Source organism: Lepus europaeus, chromosome 5 (assembly GCF_033115175.1).
Source record: "Lepus europaeus isolate LE1 chromosome 5, mLepTim1.pri, whole genome shotgun sequence".
Taxonomy (NCBI): domain Eukaryota; kingdom Metazoa; phylum Chordata; class Mammalia; order Lagomorpha; family Leporidae; genus Lepus; species Lepus europaeus.
Window position 1 is genome coordinate 20,948,781 of NC_084831.1, and position 23,593 is coordinate 20,972,373.

General features: G+C 51.7%; 2 protein-coding genes across 6 annotated transcripts in view; one reads left to right on the forward strand and one right to left on the reverse strand.

Moving 5' to 3' along the window:
- Positions 1-309: 309 nt before the first annotated feature.
- On the forward strand, positions 310-7,076 carry XKR8 (XK related 8). Its single transcript, XM_062190750.1, has 3 exons — positions 310-696; positions 3,280-3,476; positions 5,664-7,076. The coding sequence occupies exons 1-3, from the start codon at positions 404-406 to the stop codon at positions 6,380-6,382; spliced, it is 1,209 nt and encodes a 402-aa protein (XP_062046734.1). The 5' UTR covers positions 310-403; the 3' UTR covers positions 6,383-7,076.
- Positions 7,077-11,361: 4,285 nt separating this feature from the next.
- EYA3 (EYA transcriptional coactivator and phosphatase 3) overlaps positions 11,362-23,593 on the reverse strand; it is a 107,916-nt gene continuing 95,684 nt past the window's right edge. For 3 of the 5 annotated variants that reach the window (XM_062190752.1, XM_062190754.1, XM_062190755.1), the window contains 4 exons: positions 22,291-22,405; positions 21,208-21,329; positions 17,424-17,524; positions 11,362-14,798 (listed from right to left, as the gene is read on the reverse strand). In XM_062190752.1, the coding sequence (XP_062046736.1) occupies positions 14,718-14,798; positions 17,424-17,524; positions 21,208-21,329; positions 22,291-22,405 (419 nt within the window). In that variant the 3' untranslated portion in view covers positions 11,362-14,717. The remainder of the gene's footprint in view (positions 14,799-17,423; positions 17,525-21,207; positions 21,330-22,290; positions 22,406-23,593) is intronic. The other 2 variants (XM_062190751.1, XM_062190753.1) reach the window with 1 other exon arrangement.

Genomic DNA, 23,593 nt, shown 5'->3' on the forward strand with positions numbered 1-23,593 from the left:
GCGGCCGGGGGCCCCCTGCGCTCCCGGGGGCGGCCCCGGCTCGGGCCCCAGCCGGGGGCGCGCGGGGACAGAATGCGTGCCTTTCGGCTTCCTTGTTATGGTTTGGGGCCGCCGCTGCAGCCCGAGCTCCGAGCCAGTCTCACCTCGTGCGGCCTCCAGGGCACAACCCCGACGCCTGCGGAGCTGCGGCCGCCAGGGCGGGGGCGGTGTTCGGGTCCGGGTGGGGGGCCCGGGACGTCCGCGCGCCTCGCTCCACCCCGGACGGGGCGGGCCGGGGAAGTCCCGCCCAGCAGGCCGGGGCCACGGGCTGCCCCGAGGGCTGCTGCTCCCGCCTCCTTCCTGCCGCCGCGACCCCGGGCCCTAGCGGCCCGAAGAGCAAGCAGGGGGCAGAGGCAGGCGGGCCATGCCCTGGTCGCCCCGCGCCAGACCCCTGTGGGACTTGGTCCTGGGCGCCTTGGGCACCTTCGTCTTCCTGCTGGACCTGGGCGCCGACCTGTGGGCCGCCGTGCAGTATGCGCTCAGCGGCCGCTACCTGTGGGCCGCGCTGGTGCTGGCGCTGCTGGCCCTCGCCTCGGTTGCGCTGCAGCTCTTCAGCTGGCTCTGGCTGCGCGCCGACCCCGCCGGCCTGCACGGGCCGCAGCCCCCCGGCCGCTGCCTGGCGCTGCTGCATCTCCTGCAGCTGGGCTACCTGTACAGGTGAGCGCCCCGCCCTCGGGAAGGGGGAGGGGAAGCGGCACCTGCGGCTGCTGGGCCGCCCGGACACGCGAGCGCCCCGCCCTCGGGGAGGGGAAGGAGGCGGGAGGGACGACACTGCCCTTCCACCGGGCCGCCAGTACCCGGGAGATTCCTGACACTGGGGAGGGGTCTGGGAGGAGACCCCCACCCCTGTGGGCACTGTGGCCTCAGGAGAGGTTAACCCTGGCTGACGCCCTCGGAGCTCAGCCAGCCCTGCCCTTCCTGGCGCAGGGGAGAAAGGCAGGTGCACGGGCTTTGGAGTCAGACTTCTCTGGAGCCAGTTCTGGCTTTGCCACCTGTGGCTTCATTTCTGGTTTCTCCCAGCCTCAGTTTACTCCTCTATAGAAAGCAGGGAGGGCAGAAGGAGGCTTAGTGGTTAAGAATTCTGCATCCCATATCGGAGAACCTGGGTTGGAGTCCCTGCTCGGCTTCCTGCTCCAGCGGCCTGCTAGCGCTCACCCCTGGAGGAAGCAGGTGATGGCTTGGGTGCTTGGCGAGCTGGGCTGAGTTCCTAGCTCCTGGCTCCAGCATGGCTCAGTCTGGGCTGTAGCAGGCATTTAAGGAGTGAACCACCGGATGAAAATAATTCTCTGTCTCTACTTCTCAAGACAAAATCCAGTGGAGGCAGAGACCTGCAGACAGGTCTGGTGGGCAGTGCTGTCGAGAGGAGTGAGTGACCGGTGACAGGTGCCTGGCGCGAGAGCTCACCCAGCTCAGCACCAGCAGGGCCTCCGGCAAGGCACCGACTGCCCCAGCTCTCAGTGTACCCAGGGTTCCAGTGGGGATGGCAGGAGGGCCTGCCCCTCTGGTGAGGATTAAACGCCACTTGTAAAGTGTCCTGGCGCAGAGGGAGCTGCCTGGTCACCTGGACCACGCCCGGGTCCCGGCAGCCTGACCACCTGCAGCAGCGCACGGGGTGCCTCGCTTGCCCAGCTGTGCCTCTGCCCTGAACCTGGGCTGCGCACCCCCAGACTTCGAGCCTGAGGGCAGAGGCACTTCGAGCCTGAGGGCAGAGGCGGCGCTGACTCATCCATGGAGCTTGCTGGGCACAGCTGGCAGGGAGATGGGTGTGGCAGGGTCCTGCGGAGAGAGGAAAGTGAACGCAGGGGTCACACAGCCCAGCCCTTCGATGAGGTCAGGAGGGCGTCACAGCCCTGCCCTGCGATGGGGTCAGGAGGGCGTCACAGCCCTGCCCTGCGATGGGGTCAGGAGGGGTCGCCCGGGCGGGCTCAGCCCTTGGATCCATTTTCACATTCCCCCCCGGATCTTGCCCGGGCACAGCAGCACGGAGTTTGCAGGAGTGGCGAGAGGAGCTTTGGATGTGGCAGTGTTGCCGGGGGCGCTGTCCAGGCCTCGGTAGGACCTCGGGCGGGCACGAAGGGGCGCAGTGAGGGGTATTACAGCCCCAGGCTGGCCTCGCTGAGCCCTGAACCTGTGACCTCCTCCTGCCTCTGCCCGTCTCCTGTTTCTGCTGAGCCTGCGTCAGACCCTGGACTGAGTTTCGGCTTTAAAAGTGGGGTCAGTGTTCCTGCTTGTGCTTGGGGGGAACCAGTGTGCCCAGGGGAAGTGACAGCGTCCTGTGCGGTGAGTGAATGGGCTCACCTCCCCGTCACCTGCTGAGGCCGTTTCCGGCTGGGAGAGCCCTTGTGCCTGTTCCGCCCCCGCCCCGCCCCCGCCCCCACCAGTGGCTTCCCCAGTCTGCGCAACCTCTGGACCCTCTGGACTGTGCCCCAACCCGCAGCCCCGCCTCTCCGGGCCAGGCCTCTCCCTGAGCTGTGCGGCAGCCGCAGCCTCCTAGGCAAGCGCTCCAGTCCTCCGCCATCCACCGGATCTCGACCTGCCTTGCCTGTGCGCTCTCCATGGCTTGGCCGCTTGCCCCTAGGATCCCGAGAGATACTTAGACACACTGCAGTGTATAGCCTATGTAGGGCTCTGGGTCCAAGTCCAAGTCCGATTCCACCGCTTCTTAGCTGCTGCTCTTTTTTCTTAAAGCTATTGTTATTAAAAATGTGTATTTATTTGAAAGACACTGGTTCACTCCCCAAGTGCCTGCAAGAGCTGCAGCTGGGGCTGGGCCAGGCGGAAGCTGGGAGACCTGGAGCCTCCATTCAGGCCTCCCCTGTGGGTGGCAGGAACCCAAGTACTTGAGCCATCCCTGCTGCCTCCCAGGGTGCAGTCACAGGAAGCTGGTTCAGAAGCGGAGTGGCCAGGACTCCATGGGACATGGGAGTCCCAGGAGGCAGCTTACCCGCTGGGCCACAACACCACCCCAGCTGAGTAACTTCTAGATCCCCTTGCCTATCTGTGAAATGGGCTCCTCTGGGGGAGTCAGTAGGTCAAGGCTCGCAGGGAACTGAAGGCAGTGACTGTGCGGCCGGAGTCGAAGCTGCATTTATCCCCATTCTCCAGAGGAAGGAACAGATTCAGCGAGGTTACATGGCCTGCCCGAGGCCCCACAGCAGGGACGTGGGGAGCTGGGCTCCGAGGCACCCTGCACCCCAGGACGCTGACCTGGCCCTCGGGCATCTGTGTGTGTGCCGCCAGGTGCCTGCAGGGCCTGCGGCAGGGGCTGCGGGTGTGGCGGCAGGAGGCGCCCTCCGACTTCCACGCGGCCTACGCGGACTTCCTGTCCCTGGACATCAGCATGCTGCGGCTCTTCGAGACCTTCCTGGAGACGACGCCACAGCTCACGCTGCTGCTCGCCATCGTGCTGCAGAGCGGCGGGGCCGAGTGCTTCCAGTGTGAGTGCCCTGCCCTGCCCTGCCCCGCCCTAACTTGGCAAGGCGTCCCCCTCCCACGCCGCCTGCCAGCTCACTCTTCTATCGAGGCGGCTGAAGGAGGCAGACCTGGCTTCCAATCTGGTCACTCTCGAGTGGTAGGACTTGGGACGGATGGCATGACTTCCCGGAGTGTCAGTTTGGTCTCAGCTGAAACACGGACGCCAGACTTACCCCTACCTTGTCCGGTGGATGCAGGGCGTGTGTGTGGGGGTGCACATGAAGCCCAGTGGCTGGCACTTAGCAAATCTCGGCTGTCATCTGTGCTGTCTTTAAAAGATGTATTTATTTATATGGAAGGCAGAGTTAGAGATGGAGAGAGAGCTTCTATCTGCTAGCTCACTCCCCAAATGGCCACAATGGCCACAGCTGGGCCAGGCTGAAGCCAGGAGCCAGGAGCTTCTTCTGGGTCTCCCACATGGATGCAGGGACCAAAGGCCTTGGGCCATCTTCTACTGCTTTCCCTGATGCCTTTGCAGGGTGCTGGATCAGAAGTGGAGCAGCTGGGACTTGAACCGGCGCCCATATGGGATGCTGGTGCCGCAGGCAGAGGCTTAGCTCAGTACGCCACAGTGCCTCCGGGGTCTTTGCTGTCTTGAAGATCGCAGAGATCGGAGCATGTGGAGAGCCTGACGCATCCCAGACCGCGTGCTGCTCAGGCGGTTTCCTCCGCGCGGGTTAGAACAGGGCCTCCCTGCTGTGCCTGTCCCCGTGCCGCCCACATGGCAGTGACCAAGATGCACAGAGCCGCTGCCCCACCAGGAAGGCCGGGCAGTTACAGCGCAGCACGCAGAGGGACAGAAGGGTTTTGCCCGTGCAAGGGAAGGAACTGGCTCATGGTTGCAGACCCAGCTGGTGGTCACGCTAGGCCGGGATGCTTGCTCACGTCTGGCGCGGGGTCCCAGCCCCTGCTTCAGTACCCACCCACCTCGAGTCCCCCCAGCACCTCACAGCACCTGCCCCCACATGCTGCGGCCTCGTGTGGCACCCCGAGCTGTCACACCCCGTGTGACTGCAGAGTCTTCCTTGGGCCTCCGTTTCCGTGGCTGTACGAAATGGGGTTGGACTTCGCTTCCAGGGCCCTCTCACCTTGCAGGTGGGAGCCTGCACCGTTCACCGAAGAAGCCGCCGCCACAGCCATGGCGGCTGAGCGCGTGCCGCTGGCCGGGCTCTGTGCAAAGGGCCCATAGGCCCCATTGCTCGTGTTCACAGAAGCTCTGGGTCGCTGCCGTCTTCTCTCCATTTTCCAGAATAGCAGAGGGAGGCAGAGCGCCTTGCCCCGGTCATGGAGCGCTCCCTGATCCCGGCTTTGTGGGAGAGCAGAAGGTGCCAGCCCCAGGGCCCAGTGGAGACGGTCTGCGTGCAGGTGGGGTGGGGAGGCAGATTTTCCCCAATTTTTTTTTTTCTTAGCAAGCATTTATTATGTGCCAGATACTGGACGGGAATCCCAGATGAGTGGAGTTCAGGAGCCAGAAATGAAAGAATTCCTGGGTGATGAGCCTCCAGGCAGGAGTGGGTGGGGAGTTCCGGGGGCGCCTGACACAGCTGAATGGAGGAGGGGGTCAGGCTGCGGCCAGCCTGGGCAAGGTCAGAGCTTGCAGCCCTGCTGGGGCCTGGGGCGGAGCTGGCTGCAGATCTGAGGCCAGACTGGGGGTTTCCAGCGAGCATTTGTTGGATGAATGCCAGGTGCCAGGGAGGGGGCGGAGCTGGAGGCCTCCTAGGGACCTCCTGTGCTTCCTGGAGACCCTAGTGCTGGGAGACTGGGAGGTGGGACAGGAGCTCCTGGACCTTGGACAGTGGAGACGGGAGGGCAGCTACAGCCGCCCGTGGGGTTTCCTGCCTCCCTCTCCGGGAGCGAGAATTTGGGCACTGGAGTTGGTGATTTTCAGGCTCTTTCGGGACAGGGAGGGTTCTGGGGCCCTGGGAGAGGCTTTGGACGCATCGCACCAGTGCTATGTGCTGGCGAACGGCTGCCAGCCACGAGCTCTCCTTGTGAGAGCACTGGAAAGCCAGGCCTCGTGGTCAAGGGCAGGCTCCGCGTTTGGGTCCCGGCTCTGGTTTCTATTGTGTGAGCTTAAAGTTCTCCTGCCACAGATCCCTGCTTTGGGGTCACTGGGAGGTGGGCTCACCACTTTCTTCTTCCTCCTGCAGGGGTCGGCATCTGCACGTCCTTCCTGGGCATCTCGTGGGCGCTGCTGGACTACCACCAGGCCTTGCGCACCTGCCTCCCCTCCAAGTCCCCCCTGGGCCTGGGCTCCTCCGCTGTCTACTTCCTGTGGAACCTGCTGCTGCTGGGGCCCCGGGTCCTGGCCGTGGCCCTGTTCTCGGCCCTCTTCCCCCGCTACGTGGCCCTGCACTTCCTGGGGCTGTGGCTGGTGCTGCTGCTCTGGGTGTGGCTTCAGGGCACAGACTTCATGCCAGACCCCAGCTCAGAGTGGCTGTACCGGGCCACGGTGGCCACCATCCTCTATTTCTCCTGGTTCAACGTGGCTGAGGGCCACACCCGAGGCCGGGCCACCATCCACCTGGCGTTCCTCCTGAGTGACAGTGTTCTCCTGGTGGCCACCTGGGTGACTCACAGCCCCTGGCTGCCCGGCGGGATCCCGCTGCACATATGGCTGCCTGTGGGAGGCGTCTGCTTCCTCTTGGGTCTGGTGTTGCGCCTTGTCTACTACCACTGGCTGCACCCTTGCTGCAGCTGGGATCCTGACCGGGTGGACGGGGCCCGCGGGGCCCGCAGCCTCCTCTCCTCTGAGCTGGGTCCGCTGCCCCAGAACAGGCGCATGACCCAGCTGGCTAAGAACTTCTTCCCCAAGGCTAAGGATGAGGCTGCTTTGCCGGGGAAGGGAGAAGTGAATGGGGTTCTTTGAGGCAGGGTGAGAGAGAGCCCGCCACAGCAGCCTGCCGTGCACACAGTGAAACGGGGCTGGGCCCAGTTGTGCAGAGGGTGCCTTAGGGAGAGAAGACTGCCTGTTCCTGTTCTCTTCCCCTAACCAGAGCAGTGGGGGCCCCAGAGCTCCCCACAGCGGGCACTTCCGTCTCCTGGCCCCCTCTAAAATAACCGGTGGAGGTGCTGTCCCGTCCTGGGTTCCCTTCTCCCACACTGGGGGCCCCAGGACCCCCAGGGGGTGCTCTCTAGAATGCTCCCTCTCCACACCTCCATTTGGTGCCTTCAACAGCTGTCTCTATTGAGAGCATTTTCTGGGTCAGGAACATCCTTCAATCCTTGTAACCCAGAACCAGAGCGGCTGCCATCCTGGCCTCATCCCTTACCTGTTCCGAACAAGCCTGTGAGCCGGGGAAGCCTGGTGCTGGGTGGTCCCTGGTGGCCCCTCCAGAGGCTTGGTGCGGCTGGCCCAGCCCCTGTTCTGCTCGCAGGAGGCTGCCTTTCCACCAGGTGCCATGGGGACCTGTGTCTGGTCGGGCACAGCCGTTGAGTGTTTTTTTTCTTTCGCCAGCGTACTGCCTACCTCAGAGTATGCACCTCCGTCCTGGCCCGTGACAGACACTATGTGTTGTTTGACAGTATTATTAGGTTTAGTAAAGCTTCGTGGAATCCTCCAACCAAGTCTGTGTCATTAAATGAGACTTTTTTTTTTTTTTAAAGATTTATTTATTTATTTCAAAGTCAGAGTTAAAGAGAGAGGTCTTCCATCTGCTGGTTCACTCCCCAGGTGACCGCAACGGCCAGAGCTGTGATCCAAAGCCAGGAGCCAGGAGCTTCTTCCAGGTCTCCCACGCGGGTGTGGCTTTACCCGCTACACCACAGCATGGGCCCCATTACGTGAAACTTCAAGTTCAAAACCTCCTAGAATGAAGGGATCGGCACGAGGTTCCTCAGAACTGGCAGTGTCCCTTGGGACACAGGACTGGTTTGGCTGGGACTTCTCAGCCTCGTTTGCAGTTTCAGGAGCTGGTGAGCCTCACAAACCAGATGTGGACAGATTCTAGAGGCTTCTCATAACCACCGCTGCTGGGCCTGGCAGGCACTGGATTTGAGATTCCTGGTGAACAGTGCTGGGAACTCGGAGAGGGTCTGTGATGAGAGGTGGTGCTGGGGATGTGGACGTGGGCAGTGGAAGCTTTTGCTGCTTTGGGAGGTCTGTGGTTTTGCAGAAACACAACAGGAAATGGGTGCTGGGGACAGAAGGTTCCAGTCGCTGCTATGAAGGGAACCAGGATGGTCTCAGTTCTGTTAGTCATTCATATATCCTAGTGGAGACAATAAAGAGGGCAAGCAGAGGGCAAGCAGTGGTGTCATCCCAGAGACGGGGGGCCTGAGAGTGGTGAGGGGCAGAGCCTGGCTTACTCACTGCCTGCTTGAAACATCCTGCAGGCAGGAAGGAAAGTTGCAACACTCTTCCTTTTGGGGCTGCAATGCAGGGCAGGAATGTGGCTCCATTGGCCCAGAGATGACAGGATAGGGGGTGGCTGTTGGGGAGGGGAGTGTGCCACCAAGACCACACATGCAGAATGTTAACAGGCAGGAAGGATCCCACAAGACATCCATTCCAGTGATTTCCAGATGAATTGCATGAACCTGTAGAATGGCCCATGTGGCCAACCCAGTGTTAACCAAAAAATCCCCATGTGGGCCAAGTGCTGTGGCATAGTAGGCTAAGCCTCTGCCTGTGGTGCCAGCATCCCATATGGGCACCAGTTCGTGTCCTGGCTGCTCCTCTGCTGATCCAGCTCTCTGCCTATGGCCTGGGAAAGCAGTGGAAGATGGCCCAAGTCCTTGGGCCCCTGCACCCACATGGGAGACCCGGAAGAAGCTCCTGGCTCTGGATCTGCTCAGCTCTACCCATTGTGGCCATTTGGGGAGTGAACCAGTGGATGGAAGACCTTTCTGTCTCTCCCTCTTTCTGTAACTCTGCCTCTCAAATAAATAAAATCTTTTTTTAAAAGAAGATTATTTATTTGAAAGAGAGGCAGAGAGAGAGAAAGAGAGACTTCCATTTGCTGGTTCACTCCCCAAATGCAAAGGCTGGAGCTGAGCTGATCCAAAGCCAGGAGCCAGGAACTTCTTCGGGATCTTCCACGTGGGTGCAGGGGCCCAAGGATTTGGTCCGTCCTCTACTGCTTTCCCAGGCCATCAGCAGGGAGCTGGATCAGAAGTGGAGCAGTGGCCTGAACCAATGCCCGTATGGGATGCCAGCACTGCTGCTATAGCACAGCACCGGCCCCAATAAAATCTTAAAGACCCCCAAATCCCCATCTGTTACTTTATCATCTCATAAAGGAATATGGCAATCTCAGAATACAGGATCATTCTCTTCACTGAATACCTTTAAACACAGACACACAGAGATCATTGTTTTCTCCCATTCGTGCAAGATTGAGTCCTACAGAGGGTGGGCTTCGTTCTTAGAAGTCTCCCGAGTTTAGTGCCCAACCTAGCCTTGGCAACAGATTTTGAGGGTTTCACCAAAATCACCAAATTTTTGCTCCCTTTTCTACTACACTACTCTCATGAAGACCAGGCTCATGGGAGGTCACATATGTCCAAACAGAAGGCCCAATGTTTTAGGCATTTTCCACAAGAAAATCCAAAAAAGATGTACTCTGGTTTTGGCTATACTCTCCAGATGAAACTTAATCATGGTAATGTTTATGTAATTAAGTTCAAACCACGTACAAGCAACATTATACATATAGTATACCGCCTAGGAAGCTGTGGAGGTTAGCAGTTGATTGATTTGTATACATTTTTAGAGTTCACAGAATCAGGAGTTTTAGAAAGGTGACAGTGACACTTGAGAGTAAGCACTTTTCCCTGTAGATTCCTGTCAATCTTTAAGGGATGGGCATTAGCCTAGTGGTTAAGATGCTGCTCAAGATACCAGTGTTCCATCTCTGAGTACTTGGGCTTGAAATCTGGCTCCAGCTCCTTACTAGCTTCTTGCTACTGTGGGGGTGACAGTGATGGCTCAAGTAACTGGGTTCATGCCTCCCATGTGGGAGACCCGGATTGATTCCCAGCTCCTGGGTTTGACCTGTCTGGGCATTTGGGAAGTAAACCAGAGGACAGTTTATAGCTCTGTCTCCCAAATAAACTTTTTTTAAAAAAAACTTTTTAATGCCAAGAACCTTGTTTTTGAAAAATAAAAACCTGTGGCCAGAACTGTGGCCTTCTGTAGTGCTGGCATCCCATATGGGTGCCGGTTTGAGTTCCAGCTGCTCCACTTCCAATCCAGCTCCCTGCTAATGCGCCTGGGAAAGCAGTGGAAGATGGCCCAAGCCCTTGGGCCCCTGTACCTGCACGGGAGACCAGATGAAGTTCCTGGCTCCTACCTAGCTTTGGCCAAGGCCGTCCCCAGCTGTTCCAGCCATTTGAGGAATGAACCAGTGGATGGAATTTTCTCTCTGTAACTTTCAAATAAATTTTTTTTTTCAAAATAAGGAAAAAATAAAAACCTAAATTGCTAATTTTTACCTGTCATCCAAAGGCTTAAAAGGGAAATGTGTGGTATATTAATTGTAGGGAGACATGCAGGTATTTATTCTCTGGGCTTGGAAATCAATCAAAAGCATGTGTGTGTAAATATATCACACATATATTTAAGATTTATTTGAAAGGCAAAGCATGAGAGAGAGAAAGACATACACAACCCTTCTGTCTATTGTTTACTTCCCAAATGGCCACAGTAGCCAGGGCTGTTAGGTCAAAGCTACGAGCCAGGAGTCCATCTTGGTCTCCCACATGGGAGGCAGGGACCCAAGTACTTGGGCCACCTTCACTTCCTTCCTGGGCACATTAGCGGAAGCTGGAACAGCCGGGACTGAACAAGCATTCCAATATAGGATGCTAGCATTGCAAGTGATGGCTTACCATCTGCTGCACCACAGTACTGGTCCCAATATTTGTATTTTTAATTCAGGATATGGCAACTAATAGGTTTGCTTCCATTACAGTGTGGCTCAAAATCTGTATCTAATGATGAAAAGATTTAATTAATAGACTACAAGGCTACCTCTTCCTTTTTTCTTATTTTAAAGATTTATTTATCTGAAAGGCAGCATATGAGAGAGAAAGGGAGAGAAAGAGAGAGAGGTCTTCTCTCCAACAGTTCCCTCCCCAAAATGGCCACAACGGCCAGAGCTGGATCAGGCCAAAGCCAGGAGCCAAGAGCTTTTTCTGGGTCTCCCACATGGGTGCAAGGGGCCCAAGCACTTGGGCCATCTTCCACTGCTTTCTCAGGTGCATCAGCGGAGAGCTGGATTGGAAGTGGAGCAGCTGGGAGTCGAACCGGCACCCATATAGGATGCCAGTGTTGCAGGCCATGGCTTTAATCCGCTGTACCACAGCACTGGCTCCCCACCTCTTCCTTTCTCAAGAAACACGGGGAAAGTACCTTGAGAGGTTGGACACATGTGGTGCCTGAGAGCTGGAGCCAAGCTCTACTTTCTTTCACTGCAATGAAAGGCAAGAAGCCTTCCTGTTTCCCAGAGAGCAGCGGTAGTCACACCCATGTCTGGAGGAAAGTAATCTCTACAACATGAAATTAGGCCAAATCAAGTAAGATTTGATATAGGTTGCCATTCCAGTTCTAGACTTTACAAAGCCATATATTTTAGAAACAATTAAAAATAAAATCTCCATTACAAAGTATTCTAAAGTACTTATTTTCCCATGTATATTTAATTATACCAAATGGACAGGTATTTTGTTCCACTGTTTCACTTTGCTTAGTGAGATCAACTGAGCCAGTTGCTGGAGGGGTGACATCTTTCTAGTGAACTCTGCAGAGTCTTTATGAAGCTCTAATGAGAACCCCACACGGCTGGGCAGATGGGCCAATCCTATTCAGGAAAGACACAGGAGCAAACTGTATAGAAAATAAAAACTTTATTTTTTTCAAGTTTATAAGATAGTTCCCATTACATATAACATTATGGTCAAGGATACTACAGCCACGAATGCCCGCAGTCACATAAATATATCCAATCCACTCAATGCCTTTTCCTGCCGAGAGAGGCATCTGAAGTCCAGAGAGAGTCGTGCTTTGAGTAGAAGTCGTTCTTAATGAGATGGCTCCTGTCAGTGCATCAGGAACTAGCCAAGGAGTCTGGCTTGCTGGAGCCGTGTGACTCAGAGGAGAGGAAGGGACAGGCGGCCTGCTCGTCAGAACTGTTTTCTCTCTTGTGGTTTAAGGTATTTTAGAATCTCAGAATTCAGATCTGGCCTCTATAGTGTGGCTATCTGGGGAGTTCTAACTTCAAGATGAACAAGGAAGCCAACGTAGTGGTAAGATACAGAAGTCTGCCTGAGGGCGGCCCTCATGGCCCCCTGCGCAGGAACGAGAGGGAGGCCCCACGCTCACCACTCCTGGTCTAGACCATCCCTCTCCCAGGAAGAGGGAGCCACGGTCCGCACTCTCTCCCTCGTGGCTCAGTGGCACTGACACCCATTCAAGCTAGTGAACATCTGGGAGCCCCGTAAGCTGCGGCTGCAGTTTGCCAATCTGCTTCTACTTGGAGCTTTAAAGATCAATTTGTGTAAATGTGAGTAAGCCATGGCCCAAGTCTCTTGGGACTCTAGCTTTGCCCCCCAATTTGCAGAGCAGAAGACAGTAACACCCAAACCAAACAAAAGCCTAAAGAGGCATCTAGATCTGGAGCAGGCCCCAGGGGCACTGGACAGAATGATGCTAAGGCACAGTCAGTTTTACATTCGAAGTCAAGCCGCCTCCTAAGCCCACGACACACCTGACCACTCCGGACCCTCCACTAGAGACGGCCCTCGCAGGAAGTGCACACGCCCATTCCAAGGAGCCCATGATGCCAGCTGGGGAACAACTTACCACGTGACTAATTTCATGGGGACTCTCCAGAAAAGAGGCTCCCTGGCTCTTTGCTTCCCACAGCTCTTTTCCAGATCTCTGTGCTGGGGAACAGGGAGACAGGGTGAGTGGGCAACGTCTCATGGATAACTAATTCATTCTGGCAAAGATGAGCCAAGGAGCTCCTGCCTCCTGTCTTCCTTTAGATGAGGGTGGCAGCAACCAAAGAGCAGGGGCTGCTCTGCTCTGCTCAGAAAGCCTCCCTGCCTCTCCTGGCCAAGTTCAAGTTCCCTTTGGAAAAAGCTAAGCTGGGTAGTCAGGGCAGGATGAGAAAGGCCATCGAAACAGTCTAAGTTGTATTCTAAAGATAAAAGAGTTCCCAAAGGGTGTGCGGTGGGAAGTGTTGGTACGTGATGGGGTTACTGCGCTGTAGCCCCACAAGCCCGAAGCACTGCACCAACAGGGTGGCCTTTGCCAGGGCCGGAAGCCAACAGTTAGACTGGCAATAGGGGGAGTTTTGAGTCCTGAAAGTAAAGTACATCCCGGACTATTCTGGGATCAACCATCATGGAGCAACGGCATCCGGGCATCAAGGCTGAATACAGACCAAGGGAGGGCCTGCCTCCGCCATCTGTCTCTTCCACCCCAAATGCAAACAAGGCAAAGCGGTACCTTAGTCATGGAGCACCTGCTTCGGCTGCTCTCCAAACACTTGCTTCCTACAGTTGTGAGACACGAAGCACTTGTCAGTTCTGAAGGAATGTGTGCACCAGCCTCTGTCTGCTGCTGTCTGGGTGCCCTGGCGCTGGCAGGCGTCCCACCTTTCTGTGCTGCAACTTCTCAGGAATGGCACACGGACTCTCTGGGGATCAGCAAGCACGGCTGGGCATGGTCAAAGGTGCCCCCTCCTGAGGACCAAGACCGATCTTTCTGAGGGACTGTCACCCTTCTTGGTGCTGCCTGGGACAGTATGAATTTTGTCAGCTCCTGGGAATTTGGCCTGGCTGAGCAGGTACCCAGGTCGGTCCTGGAGGGATGGCGCATTCAAGAAACCCATCCAGGCTGGAAGGTTGGCCCCAGTGCTGAGGTATCCACCAACTTCCCAGGGGTCAGGCTGAGAGATGCTCCTGCATTTGGTCCAGGATTAAGTCTTCAGGTGTGAAGTGGGGGAGCCAGCATCCTCATTTAAACCAGGAAAGTCTGGCCTTCTGGATTCCTACTGCAGAGTGAACACTAGAAGTGGGTATTGCTGGGGAAGGTAAGAGCAGTCTGCTGTCAGTTTCAGGCAGTGGCTTGGGGGGAATGTGAACCCAGACACCCACATGCAACTTATGGGCTTCCTCAGAGGAAGCCCAATACTTTGGAAGTTTGGGCCAATTCTTATCCAGCCTATTCTTAGACTCGATTTGACTTCTTGGGACCAATGTGTGTGGACTGGTCAGAGCTGAATGGAGACAGCAGTGAAGGCTTGGGCCTAGCAGCTGATGGGCAAGCAGAGGGGGGCCGCAGGGTCGGCAGTGGATGGGAAAAGCTGCTTCTGTGCTGGAGGATCAGGTGGAGTGTTCCTGTCTTGAGAGCCAAAGAAGCTGAAGTTCCTAAGAAGCCTGAATCCTTTTCTCCAGTTGGGAGGATTAGCCTGCTGGCATGTAGTCTCTGAATTAAGAGTCAAGCTGAAGGCTTAGAATTTACCGTCTGAGAGAAGCAGTTTCTTGGTTTGTGTCACTTGATTAAAGGGGAAGGAGGACTGGAAAAAGGACTAAGACTCTTAAAAGGATGGAAAATGCCAAGTCCAAAGTTCATCAGTGTCCAGCACCCCACAGTTCGGCCAAGTAAGAAATGGAAGAACGGGAGAGAAGCAGACCCCTGGAGCAGCTACGGGAGGGCTACTGTCACACAGAGGTATTTAGACATTTCAATGACTATTTTCAAGGAAACTTTAAATGACCCTTTCTTGCTAGAAAAAGAAAGGGGGAAAACCTGCTTCAGAGACCCTTACCTATAAAAATAACATACACATTCACTGGAAGTAAGTTCTACGGCTAAGGAGATTCTAGACTGCAAGAGATGTCCCAGAAGGCTGCTGCATTTACCCTCTCACCACAGGGTCACAGCAGTTCTGTCTGACCACCACTAAGAGCGCACCTCTGCTCCAGGAATTGCCATTCTTTTTTGAAACAAAAGAGAAGAATTAAAAGCACAGTAGCTGCAATGAGCCTATTGTTCTCTCTATCCAACTGCCTCCGCTTCTGCATGAGGATGAACACGGGCTGGGGCTGACGCTTGGCCAAATCTGCAGCTGTTGTTCTGATTGTGTTCTCGCCAGCATTCCATGGAGCAAAGACAGAGTTCCCAGCTGGTTCCAGTCTCTGGCTGCCCTCAGGAGTGGAAAGGAGCTCACCAGAAAGGCTCCTCATTCCAGTTCTTAGAGAAAATCCAGCTCCAGGGCCTGGTGAAGGGACACCAGGTCTCCATGGTTCGTGATCCTCCAGAAAGGCATGTTGTGCTGGAGAACGGAAGGTGAACGGTCAGCCCAGCTGCTTTTGCAATTTTTTATCCACCTGTACCCAACCCTCCACAGACCTCTTCCCAGGGTACTTGGTAACCTTCCTTCCCCACCTCGGAGCAGTCATAAGGATCAGAGTAACTTTGCATGTTATAGGACACTTCACACATGTGAAATGGGTTCAGTGGTAAACTCTGTGCTTTTACTGTAAGAGATATATCTATTCTAGCTACTATTCTAGATATACTATTATATTATTATATCAATATATATACACTATTCTAGCTACACAAAGCTCATGAAAAATGTGTATCATGAAAAAACTATGCATGGATTTCAAAATTATCCACACCGAAGTAAACTTATCTTTTAATCTCATTCTCCACCAACTTAAAAAAAATATTTATTTGAAGGACAGAAAGAAAGAGACATAGAGAGGTCTTCCATCTTCTGGTTTATTCCCCAAATGCCAAAAACACCCAGGGTTGGGTCAGGCTGGTGCCAGGTGCCTGGAACTCTATTTAGGTCCCATGTGGGCTGCAGGGACACACGTGATAACTTGCTGCCTCCCATGGTGCACATTAGCAGGAAACTGGAATGGGAAGCAGAGCCAGGACTCAAACCCAGGCATTCTGATGTGTGATGTGGGCATCCCAAGAGGTGACTTAACAGTTACATCAAGCACCTATCGCTCACACTAGATATTTAAAAGGCCATTAATATACAGAAGAGGAAGCAAACTTGTTTTGTTATGCTCAGGTGTGCTAGACTTACTTAGAGACAACATTTTATTCAGTGGAAGGCTGGATGACTCCATAGTGGAATAGGCTACCTGGGAATCAGTGCCCTCACACCTGGGTTTATTCAAAGAAGGACCAGCAAGTCTTCAGAAAAGATCCCTCCCATGGTGGAAGTCGGATCAGACAAAGCATTACAGCGTTTGCCAGGGGGTTAGTCTTCAGTAGGTGATTACAAGCAGCACGGTAATGACACCAACTTTGCTAATGACTCAAATGGTTCTTTCTCTTCCCCACTCCCTTCTTCAGACAGGGAAGCACGAGGCTGACATTTGGGTCTTTCCCAAAGAGAGCAACAAGAAACACTCTGTAATCAAAGCTTCTGTGGCGAGATATGTGAAAAAAGCAAATGTCTTTGAACTGCTACATACAGTGGCAAATGAAACCATCACGAGGTGCTAACACCAACTGATCACAAATCACATGATTCATCATTAGTTTGCTTCTTTCTTCTTCTTCTTTTTTTTTTTTTTTAAAAAGATTTACTTATCTAATTTAAAGGCAGAGTTACAGAGAGAGGTCTTCCATCTGCTGGTTCACTCCCCAAATGGCCACAATGATCCAAAGCCAGGAGCCAGGAGCTTCCTCTGAGTCTCCCACATGGGTGCAGGGGCCCAAGGACTTGGGCCATTTTCCACTGCTTTCCCAGAAACATTAACAGGGAGCTGGATCAGAAGTGAAGCAGCAGGGACTTGAGTTGGCACCCATATGGGATGCTGGTACCACAGGCAGTGGCTTTACCCTCTATGCCACAGCGCTAGCCCTTATTTCTTTTTAAAAAAGATTTATTTATCTTCTTGAGAGGCAGTTACAGTGGGAGAGGGAGTGACAACGGGATCTTCCACCCTCTGGTTCACTCCCTAAATGGCCCCTATGGCCAGGGCTGGGCCAGGCTGAAGCCAGGAGCCTGGAACTTTATCCAGGTCTCCCATACAGGTGGCAGGGATCCAAGCACTTGGGCCATCCTCCGATGCCTTCCCAGGCACATTAGCAGGGAGCTGGATCGGAAGTGGAGCAGCCAGGATAAGAACCTGTGCTCACATGGGATACTGCTTAGCCTGCTCCCCACAACGCCGACCCCAGTTGCTAAGGTTTCTATGTTACCTGGGGGAAGAAAATCAAGGCAGGTGGTCCTAGTTGGTAACCCACTGAATACAAGTCTAAGAAACAGAGCTGCTGGAAGAAAATAAACTGAGGTAGGGAAGGAAAGAACTTCTGTAGATCCATTTAGTAAATGAGGAAACTCAGAGAAAACAAGAGAACTGTACAAAGTTGCACAGCTTATAAACACATGGGAACTGAACCTGCCTGTGTAGATTCTACAGCCAAGACTCTTTCACCTACTGTTCCCTGTAGTGAGAAGGGATGACCTGGTGTCAGGACATGCATAGCTATGGTGTTAATATCAGAACCACTGTTTCAGGGCTCAAAATTAGAAAGGACTTTCTTTATAGCAATTAAGTCCCAACCGTACTGTATATTTTTTCTTCTTCTTTCTTCTTAGAATCTGAGCCTAGAAAAGTCAGAATGAGTTGTGCTTTTTGCGGTCAAGGCTGACATTCTTGAGAAAGGCACTGCCATCTACAGTGCAAACAGGTTTAATGATGAGGCTCCTTGCAACAGGCTTCAAGATTTTAAGATTTTTGACTGGCAGGGATGAGGTGGTCTGTCAGCTTATACAGAAAATTTCATTTGGGGAAAGAACCACTCTTCTCTTTAAAGCACAACACTGTAGCTGCACAACAACATATCAGGATTTTGAAGTTTTAACCACTTTTCTAACTGTTCAATGCCCAACCTCATGGATTATTCGCTTTGCCACGGTTACCTGCTTGGCTGCAATTTCTTCATCGCGTCCATCTCCAATCACCACATACGTGACTTTCTTTCCAAACCTTGACACAATTCTCTCAAAACAGCTCTCCTTACCTGATGAGAAAAAGAAATTTCCTATTAGGATATTCTTCCCTATCTTTTTTCCATACAAAAGAAAAAGGCTGCAAACTGTCAAACCAGTGGTCAAAAATGTTATATTACTACAGTTTTTTTTTTTTTTTTCTATTTTTGACAGGCAGAGTGGACAGTGAGAGAGAGACAGAGAGAAAGGTCTTCCTTTTGCCGTTGGTTCATCCTCCAATGGCCGCCGCGGTAGGTGCGCTGCGGCCAGCGCACTGCGCCGATCCGATGGCAGGAGCCAGGTACTTATCCTGGTCTCCCATGAGGGGCAGGACCCAAGGACTTGGGCCATCCTCCACTGCACTCCCTGGCCACAGCAGAGAGCTGGCCTGGAAGAGGGACAACCGGGATATTACTACAGTTTTAATGATCTGTGTTTACTTTAAAATTTATTGTATATGGGTGAAATGGTCATTTCTCCATTCAATTATTGTTTGTTGTCTATATTCTCATTAAACTAGAGTCTTTTTGCTTTTTACTTGTTAAACTTATCTAGTTTAGTATTAACTCTTTACTATAATGTAATTTAAAATGTTATCTCAAAACAAAACAAGAAATGCAGAAAGAGTGAGGAGAGAAGGAGGAAGGGACTATCATTATGTTCTTAGCATTATATCTACAAAGCACATTGAATCTGCTAAAAACTAACTAAAAATTAAAACAAAAAACTTCAAAGAAAAGACAAAGGCTGCAATAGTCAGGTTCACCGGCCTGCAGTTGGACAGACCACGTGGCAGCCCATGTAGTTTGCTTGGTTGGGAGCAAAGGTAGTGAATAGAGATTCAGCAGGCCCCCTGCCCAAAAGAATGTGACACTGGGCCATTACAATAACAACTTATTTTAGCCCTCATATTAAGGAAATTTCTACAACTGGGAGACTAAGGGACATGGGGTGTGAGACAGCTGTGAGTACCACCTCCCTCTTCCACATCTTCTGTACTTTATAGTTTATAAAGCACTTTCCACTTATTCCTTCATTTATTCTCACCAAAATTCAGTGAGGCTGGAACCATTCTCTGTCTCACAGGTGACTCACAGGTCTAGTGACGTGCCTCAGGTCACACACAAGCTATTAGTTAGCATTAGACATGCCACCCAACTCCAAACCCACATTCTGGCCACTGGGCCATGAAGAATGAGTGATTTCTGAGGGGAAATGTTTTAAGGCAGGACAGGAGAGTGGAAGCATAAGGCCATGATTCCTTGTTAGAAGTAAGTCGCAGACAACAGCCATTTCCCTCCAATTCTGCATTTTCCAGAAATAGTCTTGGACATGGGTCTTATGTTCTTCAGTAGGGGAGGAGCCTGAGCAGAACTGAGAAAAGTGATTCATAGTGTGGCAGCCTCATCGCTCCCATCTGGAGTTTCCTCATTTACTATCCCATGCAGCTCCAGCGGAGATCCTGTATCACTATAAGTGACCTTGGGGAGTGAATGATTTCAATCCACTGCAGACAGTTCTGACACACGTGATAATGGATCACAATATCTGGAACCAACATCTAAAACACACAGATGGTTCTAGTGTGGGAAAGATACTTCATTTGCATAAATAAAAGGAAACTATATTCCTGGTTGTTTCTCCACATGTTTTACACATTTTATTTCCTTGTTTCTGCCACCTTCCTCAGGTAAGTAAGGTTGTAACTCTGCTTCCTTCTTCATCTTACTCCATGAATCTCATCTTTCTGACATATCCAGTGACTTAGCACTAGGATTCTTGTGTAAGATAAAGGTGCGGCCAGCGCCGAGGCTCACTAGGCTAATCCTCTGCCTGCAGCGCCGGCATTCCGGGTTCTAGTCCCGGTCGGGGCACTGGATTATTCTGTTCTGGTTGCTCTCCTTCCAGTCCAGCTCTCTGCTGTGGCCCGGGAAGGCAATGGAGGATGGCGGGCCCTGCACCTGCATGGGAGACCAGGAGGAAGCGCCTGGCTCCTGGCTTCGGATTGGCGCCAGCACGTCAGTCATAGCAGCCATTTTGGGGGGTGAACCAACGGAAGGAAGACCTTTCTCTCTGTCTGTCTCTCTCACTAACTCTGCCTGTCAAAATAAATAAATAAATAAATAAATAAATAAAGGTGCCTCTTCCTCAAGACACTTGGTAGTAAATATACCAATACACATGATCAGAACTAAGAACCTACATCTGTGTATACTCAGAAGTGCTTGCACACATCAGAAGTACGCAGGGCAGGTCGGTAACCTGTTCCGTGCAGTTGGTGCGCAGCCTGGGCTTCTCGGGCCCTCTGGTCTCTGGTGCAACTATTAGACTCTGCCTCTGGAGTATGAAAGCAGCTGCACAAAAAGCAATGGGCACAGCTGTTTCATAAAACTACATAAAAACAGGCAGGGGGGCAGGATTGGCCTGTAATTTGAAGACTCCTGCTCTAAAGTAAGCATACCAGTGTTCTTCAAAAAGTTCCTGGAAAATATGTCATACAAAAATTAGGCACAGATTTCAAAACTGTTTTACACCAAAATAAATTTTTCATTCAATTTCCCCATGACATTTTTGAAGCACCTCAAATCTGAAAGTGGAATTTCTGGGCCACGGGGTCATGCATATCTCAAACTTCATTAGACATTAATAAATGTGTTTTTTTTTTTTTTTTTTTTTTTGGACAGGCAGAGTGGACAGTGAGAGAGAGACAGAGAGAAAGGTCTACCTTTGCCGTTGGTTCACCCTCCAATGGCCGCCACGGTAGGCACGCTGCGGCCGGTGGCACCGCGCTGATCCGATGGCAGGAGCCAGGTGCTTCTCCTGGTCTCCCATGGGGTGCAGGGCCCAAGGACTTGGGCCATCCTCCACTGCATTCCCGGGCCGCAGCAGAGAGCTGGCCTGGAAGAGGGGCAACCGGGATAGAATCCGGCGCCCCAACCGGGACCAGAACCCGGTGTGCCGGCACCGCAAGGCGGAGGATTAGCCTGTTAAGCCACGGCACCGGCCAGAATACCCATTATCTTAACAAAACTTTGCATCATCACACTTAAATTGTGTATCTAACAAGTAGTAAATATATTACAGTTAAATTTGCAGTCCCCTTACCTGGGGACTTAAGGGTTTATTCAGAATTTTATAAGTTTTTCCTTTTCTGCAAATTAGCTGTTTTAAGCAGCCTTCTTAATGGATGTGAGGGATTTTAATCATTTTCAAGTATATAGTTTAGTCCTTGATTTTTTTTTCTTAAAGATTTTATTTATTTATTTGAAAGGTAGAATTACAGACAGTGAGAGGGAGAGACAGAGAGAAAGGTCTTCCATCTGCTGGTTCACTCCCCAAATGGCTGCAATGGCCAGAGCTGGGCTGATCCAAAGCCAGGAGCCAGGAGCCCCTTCCGGGTCCCCTACATGGGTGCAGTGGCCCAAGCACCTGGACCATCTTCTACTGCTTTCCCAGGAAAAACAGAGAGCTGAATTGGAAGAGGAGCAGCCAGGACTAGAACTGGCACCCACATGGGATGTTGGCACTGCAGGCGGAAGATTAACTAACCTACTGTGCCACAGTGCCGGCCCCGATTTTTTTTTTCTTAAAGATTTATTTATTTATTTAAGAGGCAGGGTTACAGACACACACAGAGAGAGAAGGGAGTAACAGGTGCAGCACGAGTAGGAAGTTTGATTGTAAGGTTAGTAACAAAACAGAGCAGATACCATACCAATTTTGGTAGCACTATAGATGTTTTCAATTGGAAATATTTCTCCTAGTCCATACAGGAGCACTTTGGCCAGAGCTGGAACCAGCTGGGTGGTAGTGATCAGAACATTTACACAATTCTTCCTATAAGAGAGCAAGAAAAAGAAAAAAAATGAAACTAAACCAACCTAGGAACAAGAATTCAAATGGGCCATTCTTCAGGAATGAACTAACAACACAGTAATTTCACATGTCCTTCAGCTTCACTAAACCTCCACCTCTCGGGGTCACTCTCACTGTTTACTGCTGTGGCTGTGGGTTTAGAATTCCCGTTTTGAAGGAGACCTGTAGGATATTGGCACAGATGTAGTATTTATTTCCCAATCTGACTTCAAGTTGAAATCTCTTAATCTGCTTAATGGACCCTTTTGCTTTAGAATCTTGCCTTCTTGAACAGGTTTGAGAATACTTCTTGGCACTTCCTCTACTTAGGATATTTGTGATATGAGCCCTACATGTGCCTTTGATGTCACTAGACTCATCTAGTGTTGTAGAGGATGATTACTCAGTTTTAATTTATTGGGTAAAAAGTAAGGACAAAGGAAAAAGGGTTTCCTATATAAATATTCTCTTACAACTTTAAAGTGTGCTTAACATAAACTATCCTTGCCTCTCTCCCAACCTAAATACTTCCCTGCACGATTTAACCACTTCTTACCCCATCCCAAACTCTATTTTAGGGAATGGTGTGTTCTGGACTGGGGTAGGAAAGAGTCTCAGAGGATGAGACCTATGAGAATTGTTACTGAGATGTGTGTGGCGTGGTGTGAAGATGCTGCTCGGGATGTGAGCATCCATTATCAGAGTGAAAGAGTTCAAGTTCCGGCTCCATTCTCCCTTTTAGCTTCTTGTTAAATGCTGGGAAGCAGCAGGCAATGATGAAGTAGTTGGGTCCCTGGTACCCATGTGGGAGACCTGGACTGAGTTCTGGGCTCCTGGTTTCAGCCCAGCTGTTGCAGACATTTGGGCAATGAACCCAGGATGGGATATCGCTCTATATATGCATGTGTCTGCTTTTCAAATAAACAAACAATCATTTCCATACCTTGACTGGATGAGAAGTAAGGACTTTAACGCAGTTCCTAACCAGGAATCTGTTAAAACTTCAATTTCTGCTCTTAATCTCTGCAGTGCTTCCTTTCTCTGGGGACTGAGGAGCCCTTTAGAAATAAAGGCAGATGCATTTATTATTTGACATGTACTTGCTGACACTGAGAAAGCAGGACAGAATCCGGCGCCCTGACCAGGACTAGAACCCGGTGTGCCGGCGCCGCAAGGTGGAGGATTAGCCTGTTGAGCTGCAGCGCTGGCCGAGAAAGCAATTTCTAAATTCAGTTTAGAAATAGTGTGAGTCTGAAGTATTCTACCAAACTGATGCATTTTTCTTCTTGGAGACACCATGGACTAGTGCTACTCAAAATGCCATTTGACTTTCTTCATTTGAATGCTTTCCTACTGGGTACAACAACAAAACCAGCCAAAGGAAATGTAAGATTCTGGTGCAGGCTCCCTTTTTCATCACCAATCAGTAACACAATCAGGAAACTGGCAGACCATGCTCTGAGCAGCACTGCCTTAGAACACGACATCAAGAACTAAACGGCAGGGCCAGCGCTGTGGTGTAGTGGGTAAAGCCACCACCTGCAGTGCTGCCGGTTGGAGTCCTGGCTGCTCCACTTCCAATCCGGTTTTCTGCTGTGGCCTGGGAAAGCAGAGGAAGATGGCCCAAGTCCTTGGGCCCCTACACCCACATGGGAGACCTGGAAGTTCCTGGCTCCTGGCTTTGGATCAGCATCTGGGGAGTGAGCCACCAGATGGAAGACCTCTCTCTCTGCCTCTGCCTCTCTGTAACTCTGCCTTTCAAATAAATCAATAAATCTTAAAAAAATAAATAAATAAAAAGAATTGAATGGCAAAGTATTAGAGCTCAAGAGTCCTCTGCATTTCTAATCTCTTTCTAAAGAATCAAAGCAGGAGGAGAGAAGGGGCCTCCTTACAGTGACAAAGGCCTTTCTAGTGCCATGCACGCCTCCTGTGACTGCACCTCCACTTGCCTGGGGACATAAACCTGAGACTCCAGGATGAACGACCAACAATTGTTCTGTACTTACTTTGAAACAACTCCAGGTGGTAACAGACTAAAATGCTGCCCAAGACAATACAACTAAGCACAAAATAAAGAAAACAACTCATATGATAACCTGAGTTATAATATTCAAATAATGAATCTGGCTCTGAAGTTTTTTGTAGTGAAGGTAAGGAAAAAAAAAATCCTGTATTCTATTAGTAACCCTCCAGAAAAGCAGAAAGGGTATCTGTGAGAAAGAAGCAGAATTTGTTGTCATACT

Excerpts from the sequence above, each read along its gene's own strand:
- XKR8 (XM_062190750.1), top strand. The coding sequence starts at position 404 with ATGCCCTGGTCGCCCCGCGCCAGACCCCTGTGGGACTTGGTCCTGGGC. Across the intron at positions 697-3,279 it reads CAGCTGGGCTACCTGTACAG|GTGCCTGCAGGGCCTGCGGC; the intron begins GTGAGCGCCCCG and ends GTGTGCCGCCAG. Across the intron at positions 3,477-5,663 it reads CGGGGCCGAGTGCTTCCAGT|GGGTCGGCATCTGCACGTCC; the intron begins GTGAGTGCCCTG and ends TTCCTCCTGCAG.